Raw genomic sequence first — 10,449 nt, 5'->3', positions numbered from 1 at the left:
AAATGTTGGACAAATGTAATTGATACAACAGTCTTTATAAAGGGAAATATTAGGCTTACTTTAAATGCAGAACTAAAACGGCCAGTAGGTGGCGTCAATTTTCCACTGAGTTAGTGAATCAATTAACCAACTCGTTCAAATCGCCAATTTGAATCATTAACTCGTCAGAGACTTTCAAAACACACATTCATTTTGGAGATAAACACCGCAAAAAGGCAGATATAGATGTAAAAAGGCAAATAAATATTAATGCGCATATGCAACATTAACTACGGTACTACCGTTTCAAAAATAGAGAGGCATCGCGGGTATTTTGAAGCTTTAGCATCGTGATGCTACCGTAGCACCGGTACACCGTGCAACCCTAATATGAACAGAGTGGATGTAGCCGCGGTTGATGAGAGAAGATGAAAAGAACGATTGACAACTTTTTCGTTAAGAATGTTAAGATAAGGCCTGATCCATCCGAAAATCATAACCAATTCTCTGACACGCTAGACTGCGACTAAATGGTCTCATTTTGCTACAAATCTTCCTGCCAGTGCGAAAAGTTTTTCTTAATGGTTGCACCGGTGCGACTGTCAAACTGATCAATATAAGTTTTGCGTATTATAAATTTAATGTGCAGAAATGTTATATTGCGCAAGCTGCGCATTCAGTCACTCATTTTCGTCTCCCCTCCTTCAACCATTCGCTTATCTATCAGTGCCCCCGCCCCCAAAGACGTAATTCGCGGGTTACGGGTAAAGGTCAGTTTATGGTTCTGCGTAGGACCTACGCCGTAACATACGGCGTAGCCTACGTACGTAGACGACGCCGTCGTGAACATTTATGGTTCTTCGTTGAGAGTATGCGTCATACTGCAATTACACCGCCGAAACGCTAGTTGGCTCTTTGTGTTTTCATGGGTTTGCTCTTCTTCGCCGATGTTTTGTGTGTGTGTATGCTAGTGTTTGCAAAACGACAATGGAAGCTGATCGCATCTTAATGGAGTTGGAGCTGATCGAAGTAGAAAAACAGTTACTTTTACTGATGGCCACATGCGATGCCAGATATCGCTTCACCATGGTGGATGTAGGGGGATACGGACGAGAAAGTGATGGTGGGATCTTCAAGGAGAGTCGATTTGGTTCTATGCTGCTGGAACACGAAATGAACCTGCCCCCACCAGCCAATCTTCCTGGGACAGGTGTAATAATTCCACATGTGATAGTTGGTGATGCTGCATTCCCCTACACAACAACCTAATGCGTCCCTTTCCAGGTATGTTATAGGCCCTATAAATGATAATGGTTCTTTGTGTAAATGTGTATATATCAAATAAACTATTATAATAATAGTAATGCCTATACGTGTTCACAGTTTTTTTTTTACACAAAGTAATTACCTATTTATCAATGCTTTTTGTTTTGCTACATAGGGACGAACTTGCCCAGGGAAAAGCAGATCTACAATTACCGTCACTCCAGAGCCAGACGGGTGATTGAGAATGCTTTTGGCATTTTGGTGGCTAGGTGGCGGATCCTAGGAAGACCCCTAGAGTGTCGGCCAGACAAAGCTGTCGACATCGTCAAAGCATGTTGTGTTTTACACAACTTCCTGGCATGCACTGATGAGGTCAACACAGCTGTGAATAGATACATCCCTGCAAATTTCACAGACTCGGACACTACAGGGTCACCTCAGCTAGGAGAGTGGCGCAGGGTGGTGGCAGGGGACACTAATTGTCACGAATGTGGAGGAAAGAACCCAATAGCAGGCAGGCAGTGGCAATGAAGGGGTTAACAAATGATTTATTTAATAAACAAATAGACAAAGGAACAAAACAAAACACCCACGATGGGGAATAACTGAACTAAGGCAGGGAACAAACGGGATCACACTCGACAAGAACAATACAAAAACAACAAACTGATATAACTCACTTACTTAGACTTCACAACACAGAGCACACTGTCACAACGTCATACACGAGGCACAAGCGGACACGCATACAATCCAAACACAGAACAGACGTAGTACAATCCACGAGCAACAAGACAAAGAAACATGAGGGTATATATAGGGATTGACAAAGGAGGGATAACGACATGGGGCAGGTGTGGGACATTAAACACTCAGGGAAAGATAACGAGGAAACGAGAGGAATGGGGCCAATGACAAGACACTGGAGAGAACGTATATTATTGTCAAACGGACAATAATATGTTTCTCTCCACACATAACCAAAGACTTTGCCATGGACGCCGGCTGGAATCACCGGACTGGACGCCGGCTGGACACCGGACTGGACGCCGGCTGGACCACCGGACTGGACGCCGGCTGGACCACGGACTGGACGCCGGCTGGATCACCGGACTGGACGCCGGCTGGATCACGCCGGACCTGACTGCAGACTGGACACGGACTGGACACAGGCTGGACGCCGGCTGCACCGGACTGGACGCCGGCTGGCACCGGACTGGACGCCGGCTGGATCACCGGACTGGACGCCGGCTGCACCGGACTGGACCCCGGCTGCACCGGGCTGGACGCCGCGCTGCACCGGCCGGGATGGAGACCCCGCTGCCCGCCGTGCCTCTTTTTCTTCGCCGAGCCACCCGCTGGTGGTCGGGTGATGGAAGGAGGTATAAGGAACGGCTGGCTCCGGCTGGGACTCCTCGGAGGTGGATCCCCAGGACGCTCGCCTCCCCCGCTTGCCAACGAGGCTGGTGGACGGTGGAGAGGCTGCTGTTGAACTCCCCAGGGCCACGACCCCCATGACGCAACCTTCCGGGATGGACGCTAGGCAGGAGCGTGGAGCGTCAGGAGAGGAGCTGACGGGGAGGCCACTCAGCAGCTCCTGGAAGGATCCTCGGATCATCCTCTCGCGAATGGCCCGAGGAGGAGGTTCGACGAGACCCGCCAGGAAGTAAGCATTGAAGAGAACCTCTGGCAGCAAGCCCCTCCGAGACGCAGATGTCCGGGCATACTCCGCCAGAGGTTGATTGCACTGGGGTGGAATCGGGCCGTCACCCTTCTGGATCAGGGTAGACGTTGACTGCCACCAATCGGCCAACTCCCGCATGGTAGAGGCCGAGGTGCTGCCTGCTGGGTTCATGCTGGCTCGTGGATTCTGTCACGAATGTGGAGGAAAGAACCCAATAGCAGGCAGGCAGTGGCAATGAAGGGGTTAACAAATGATTTATTTATTAAACAAATAGACAAAGGAACAAAACAAAACACCCACGATGGGGAATAACTGAACTAAGGCAGGGAACAAACGGGATCACACTCGACAAGAACAATACAAAAACAACAAACTGATATAACTCATTTACTTAGACTTGACTTGACTTGACAACACAGAGCACACTGTCACAACGTCATACACGAGGCACAAGCGGACACGCATACAATCCAAACACAGAACAGACATAGTACAATCCACGAGCAACAAGACAAAGAAACATGAGGGTATATATAGGGATTGACAAACGAGGGATAACGACATGGGACAGGTGTGGGACATTAAACACTCAGGGAAAGATAACGAGGAAACGAGAGGAATGGGGCCAATGACAAGACACTGGAGAGAACGTATATTATTGTCAAACGGACAATAATATGTTTCTCTCCACACATAACCAAAGACTTTGCCATGGCTCTGCTACAGGACCAAGAAAAACATGACTAAGGAAGCAGAGCCATGACACTAATGTTTTTGAACCTCTAGATCCACGTAACCTTTCAAGGGCACGCTCCAGTAGAGCTGCAATTGGTGTGCGCAATGATCTAATGGCCTTCTTTCAATCACCCAATGGAATTGTGTCATGGCAGAACCAGATTGTGTGCCGTGGTCAACTTGGTCAATAATTTGTGTTGATGTAAATGTAAAGAAGCTGTAATTGACATGTAAACATATTAATAAATACCTGTTATGAAGACATACTATTGTTCTTTATTTCCAGCAACTACACAATATAACAAGTGCAAACTACAGTGCTCAGCGTAAATGCCATACAAAGTACTAGATGTAGTAGTTTTTGTTGTGGGGCTTAAGTTTTGCATCACCCCAATTTGAGTAAAACAGAAAAATGTGTAATCCGTTATATTATTAACCTGTCCACATTTTGGATTTTTATGTGTGTTCATCTAGATATTGTTGAAAAAAGTATACTTTTCAAAGGGGTGTACTCATTTACGCCGAGCACTGTATATACATAGATGTCAAAACTGGGTATTGAAATGATATTTTGTCATGGACAACCTATTAATTGTTTATTTAAAAATGAAACGAAATGAAACCAAGATCTGGAAGTGTCATAATTTTGTTCTTTATTTGCAAAAGAGTCAAAGAACAGAATATGTAAAAGTGCAAATTATGTATAGAGGAGTATACAATGCAATATTAACACAAATATAAAACTTACAAAAAACTAGTAACAATAAAAGGTAAGACAAAAAATAAAACTACAAAGCGCAAAAGATCGTGCACAGTGTTTATAAAGTGCGAAGTTCTTCATGTCTTTTGTTGACACTCAAAAAGGAGCTTGTACACGTCAAACATGGCCTTTGACCTGTGCTCCTCTGCGAGCCAAGAAAGGAATATATAAAACGCAGGGACTTTCTTCCCGCCTGGGTCCCCGCTCCTAGGGGCGAGTTTCTTTCGGAGGCGAACGTACTTGTCCCGGGTGTTCTTCCATCTTTTCACGCATTCCGCAACTCCAAACCGACGTTAGAGGAAATCTCTCTCCAGAATCGCATGACAGTCATTCGTCACGACGAATCTGACGCCGCTCTATGTAAGTACGTCCCAGACAGAAGGAAGTACGAGCTGCCAAACGACCAATCACAGCGCTTGCGTCCGCGTAGGGTCCGCGTTGAGTTGACGCTTGTTACATTTTTGGAGAGGTGCGCGTCAGGCTACGGCGTAGGGTACGCACAGGGTACGCGGCCTGCGTAGGCTACGCCGTAGGTTACGGCGTAGGTCCTACGCAGAACCATAAATGCCTTAAGAGGCGAAGGACCGAAAGAGCAGACGAGTGAAGCGCTCAATCTTGCAACTTAAATAAATATGCAGAATACAAGAATTTCCCCTGCTAAGGTACAAAACAGCAAAGATAACGAAATGTGTTGCAAGTATTGTATGCATGTGAAGCTAATGCAGGAAACACGTGTTTAAACTTTAAGCACTGAACTATTGTATAAAGATCTCTAACAATACTGCAAAGCATACAAAACGTTATACATCACGCTAAATACTATTTATTTGTGAGTCGCTATTGATAGAAGCCAAACGTGTATCAATGCAGCTTTCATGAAGAATAATCACTAAAAGCCTTCAGGTCTCGCGGGTTGTTTGAGATATGCGCGCGCCCAGAGAGTCAGAGCACAAAATACTAAACGGAGTTCTCTTTCACCCTTCTTACTCTGAAACGGACATATTAACACAAAATAACCTAAAAATTCCCATATTAACAAGAAACCTTGGAAAGGTATTCAGTTTGTTTCTGACCAAACAGTTGGGAAACAAAACACGTGTTCCAGTATATTGCGCGAGCTCTTAAAGGGGCAGCAGCATAATAAAGATCTCTGTTTATAATGTTCATCAAACAACAACGGACGGCCCAAAAACACTCACTGATATTAAAGGAATTGTGTTCTCTTATAGGAGTCGTTCACAACAAATAAAGGAAGAAAGTAGCTTTAAGAAAGATGTGCTTTAAATATGGTAAAGTGTTGAAAGAGAGTTTACATATATAATAAAAATAATTCAATCATAAACAATGATTTGTATTAATTTCTAATTGATTTATTAATGTATTAAAAACATTTTAATGAAGTTTTAGTGATTCTTTTTTCTTACCTCACCCCACGACTCTGGTGCTATCAAATTAAGGGCTGGTGCCACCAACTGAATAACTTGGTAGCACCAGTGCCACCTCTCTCAAGTGTTAGTCTAGAGCGCTGCTTTCTTGTAGAATTGTGCTTCAAATAAAGAACTTTATGTTGACCAGATTGTTAGTTAATCATTTACAAGTCAATATTGCCTATATGGACAGCGATTTAAAAAAAAAAGTGAACTTGTAAAACTGCGGTGTTAAATGCGATGCGGTCGAAAATTTGGGTGCACCTAACTTTTGTGCTGGTGCACCTAAGAAAACAAGTTAGGCGCACCAGTGCAACCAGTGCAAAAAGTTAGTCTAGAGCCCTGCAGACGCTTTTATCCAAAGCGACTTACAAGTAGGAGAGCATATAAACATTTTGTCAACACGCTAAACAGTACAGTACAGTTTACAAGGCCATGCTACTAGGAGGATTAAAGCTGGAGTAGGCCTAAGCAATGTTTATATATGTATTTAGCAAAGTGCCATCGCATCACAAATGCAAATGTAACATGCAGGGCAAATTTCAAAGATTCAGATGTGGTTTAAGTAAACGTAAGGCAATAGATGATGCTGTATGCTTGATAATATTCAAATCATCCTCTGTGTGATACAGAGTCGGCGCAAGGGTGCACAAAGTGAGGGGGCTGCTAGTGGGGGGGCCAGGGTTTAGGGGTTTAGAATGGGCTGGTGTCCCGAAATTTCATTCTACCCGTCAGATTATCCTAGCAGGCATGTGCACATCAATGTTACGTCATTTTCTTGCGCTATAAAATCATCCTACTTGTTTTTTTATGCTGCTACGGGAATCTGATTGTGTATTTTCGTTGTTAAATCATTCTAGGCCTACATATTTATTTAGTACTGGTAGTACAATTATAGGGTATTGCGCTGTAAATTAATCATACATGTTTCTTTTATGCTGGTAGGATAATCTGACAGGGTATTTATGATGTAAACTTATATTATGTGTTCATTTTAAACTGGTAGGACTATCTGACAGGGTATTTTGCATTGTAAAATCATCCTACCTGTTTATTTTGTCGATGTGGTTTAGATTATAGCCTAAATTTTGCCCTGCGGTAGGAAAATCTGACAGGTAGGACAATTCGAGATTGAGACACGGCACATAGGTTGAGGTCTCGCTCTGTTCTGTTTCAGTGTGCGGCTCTTCTGGTGTTAAGAAGCGGCACTCCGCCATGCCCCAGTTTTCTTCTCAAGTTTAAGTTTTAACAATTTACTTTTTTTATCAGAGATAATCGCGGAAAACCTGATCTATATGCAGGGGCGGATTTAGTGATTTGGGGGCCCTAGGCAAATCCATGTATGGGGGGCCCAACTATGCACCATTTTACTTTACTGCAACCCTTATTTTTCTTCCTCCTCAAAGCACACAACTTTTCACCCCCAGTCAAAGTGACAGGGGAAAACTAAGCTTAATAAACACAGATACTGACTAATTAAAAAATATATAATAATGAATTCCCAAATGAAAAACATGGGATAAGTGTCTTAACAAAACACGTATATTAAAGTTCTAAAAAAATTTGATGAAATGAAAACTAATAAGTTATATAAAGCATTACATTTATTTAATCAAACAGAAAAGTCGAAAATTTTAATATAAGCCTTTTTTATAAGACTTTTTAGCCAGTGGCGGAGCTAGAGTTTTATATATGGGGTGGCCAGGGGGTGGCCAAGGCTACTTCAGTGGGTCCACAGACCATGACAGAAAATGTGTGTTTAACCCTAGTGACCAGGCATCAAATTATGAAAAAAATAAATCCTAGGATTGCTGATAAGAGGTAGTGGATAATTTACTTCTAAATGTATGTAGATGAAATAAACAATAAAATATAAATAATGAAAATGTTGAAAACATAGCTTAACCCTGATAACTTGTTTAATTTAAACAGAAACAAAGCAGCACCAGAGGTGTCTTTAAACTGATGTGGATCAGAGCAGCATATATCTGATAAAACATAAACTCATTCCATAGGACTGCAAGATTAAAAAAAATCATTGATGCTGATTATTCCCCTTGATGTTGTCATCTTGATTATTACTTTCAGATATTAGGATACATGAACACTTGTCACACGCTTTACACGCTACAAAACAAGCCGAGAAGCGTTTATAAATTATTGTATTGCTGTTTTATTGCTTTTTTGATTCTCTAAGGGGAACATAAAAAGCAGTTATTCAAACGGGAAATATGTAGAAAACAAACAAAGAACATCCAACATCACTAAAACACTCAATGGCTTCAGATAATACAGTAAAGAGTCTGACTAATTAATCTCTTTCTTACATCGTATTCTGTACGCGGTTAATGGTAAGCTTTTTGAGCGTGACGCGCTTCAGCACAGCTCTTCTTCACCGGTGAATCATTTAAACGCCTCTGATTGGTCAGAATATTCATACCATGAACTTGATTGGCTGTAATGCTCAAAACTGTATCAGAGCAAAGAAGCTGTCATCCACATTCGTTCATTTTCACCTCAATCTTATTTGCGACTGTCATAGCTAGTTTTTTATAATGCATGGACTGTTTTTCCTCTTTTGTCTTGAACTTGGAGAGCAGATTTGTTCACCTTGTTGTCAAGCCTCTGTTAATTTACGGGACATTCTAAAACGCTTAACGTGAAAAACGCTTAACGTACCTAAACAGCGATCAAGGAAAACCAAATTTCTGTCAAACCTTCCTTGTACTAAAAACTTGCTGATGTCAAAAGAACGAGCTCTTGGTCCGCGGATAAACGGCAATGCCAATTAGCCTACTGACGCAATAGCCACGCGAGCATTTGTGCCACAAGAACGCGCTGTATCATCTCATTTATATTTCTGTCCCTTTTTATCAGAGCTTTTAGAAACATTTGTGCTGTTTTGTTCTAGTTTGCTCCACAGGCTATTCAGCTCGATGTAACAACACTGAAGCCAGAGTTAGCAACTTTAGCTTTCAGCCTCATTTCTTAATATTGGTTTCAGACAGGGCATAAAGAGTAGGCTACGCCACTTTTTAACACAATGCACGGTGGCTTTTGAAGTATTAATTACAACTAAAATGACAGAAATTTGTCTAGCCATGTTAAGCGGTTTTCTCGTATGGACTTCTATAGAGAAAACGCTTAACGTGATATTATCCACTTTATCCGCCGAACAAGAGTTCGTTCTTTTGACAGCAGCATGTTTATTAGAAGTAAAATTTGACATAAATGTGGTTTTCCTTGATCACTATTTAGGTACGTTACGCCACGTTAAGCTGTTTCCTTATAATGGACTTCTATGGGGGAGAAAACGCTTAACGTGATATTATTCACTTTATCCGCGGACCAAGAGGTCGTTCTTTTGACAGCAGCAAGTGTTTAGTACAAGGAAGGTTTGACAGAAATTTGGTTTTCCGTGATCGCTGTTTAGGTACGTTAAGCGTTTTAGAATGTCCCTTAATTTCCGACCCTGATGTAAACAATGTATGTTATGTTGGGAACCGATTTACTATCTGTTAATGGAGCCTAACATAAACTTACACAATGAAAAGTTGTTAGGAATCCTAAAGCCAAGGCTAAAGAGGGAAACTTATTTCTTCCTTCTAAAGTTTGTATGAAGTACACCTGCTTAGAATGTTAAAAGAAATCTCTCCCAACACTGTTTATATTTATCTAAGGTTAGAAAACGCTGGGAAAACCTTACACTTACGCAACATTTAAAAGTGTAACGTTAGAAAGTAGGTAGATAACTATGGAATTTAAATGGACCCAAAACTCACGCGCATGGAATCCGCGCGCGCACGCGCTATGCAAACGCGCATAATGATAACCACGCGCGGAAAGCTGCTCCGTGGGGGTATGGCGTTATTATAATGACAAATGTCGCGAGCGCATTATTACAAGGCGAGAGCGCATTCTTGTCATACGAGCGCGCGAATCTCTCCGCTCGCATGCCGATTTCCTTTGCTCGTGCACAAAACTGGACGCGCGCTTTCAATTATACGCTGCTCTCTTATGAATTTTCTCTCCTCTCGCTCAGTGAGCGTGTGCGCACTCAAAATGCGTGCCGTGCGTCCACGAATCCTTTGGTACTCTTGCTCTCGAGAGGTCCTCCTGTGTGTTCCAGGCATTATAGGCTGTCAAAAGTAGTCAACCAATCAGGGATATGCTTCCACGGCGGGCCAATGAAAACGCGACCTCTTAACTACAGTAGGCCTAATTGTTAAAAATGCTTGATGAAAAAGAGTTGTTTTTCGTGTTCTTTTCTACAAAAGTGTCATGTTAATGTGTAATTCTTGTAAAATAGTACATTGTAAATTGCTGAGTTTCATTCTTATAAAATCTTTTAATATATAAACCTTTTAATGAGTGGATTATTGCGTGTGGGTAGGTGGGTGGATGGGGGGCACCATGAGGTCTTAATACGCCTCTGGATCCACCACGTTCTCAGGTAACAATTTTAATATATTTGATGCAACATTATTAATCAAATGTATATTATAAATGAACGGTAAGGGAGCGTTTGGTATATTGCATAGAAGTTCAGTTTTATGCCCTGAACTTCTGGAACACTGAATGCAGAACACTTACAGTGT

General features: G+C 42.2%; 1 protein-coding gene across 1 annotated transcript in view; it reads left to right on the top strand.

Moving 5' to 3' along the window:
• The first annotated feature begins 1,236 nt into the window (after positions 1-1,236).
• Positions 1,237-10,449, top strand: part of LOC130556615 (uncharacterized) — a 37,452-nt gene continuing 28,239 nt past the window's right edge. Inside the window, exons 1-2 of the mRNA XM_057337798.1 lie at positions 1,237-1,263; positions 1,421-1,759. Coding sequence (XP_057193781.1) covers positions 1,248-1,263; positions 1,421-1,759 — 355 coding nt within the window. The 5' untranslated portion in view covers positions 1,237-1,247. The remainder of the gene's footprint in view (positions 1,264-1,420; positions 1,760-10,449) is intronic.

This window comes from Triplophysa rosa, linkage group LG7, assembly GCF_024868665.1.
Source record: "Triplophysa rosa linkage group LG7, Trosa_1v2, whole genome shotgun sequence".
Classification (NCBI taxonomy): domain Eukaryota; kingdom Metazoa; phylum Chordata; class Actinopteri; order Cypriniformes; family Nemacheilidae; genus Triplophysa; species Triplophysa rosa.
The sequence above is the reverse complement of the archived record's forward strand: the minus strand, read 5'-3'. Positions and strand labels throughout refer to the sequence as shown.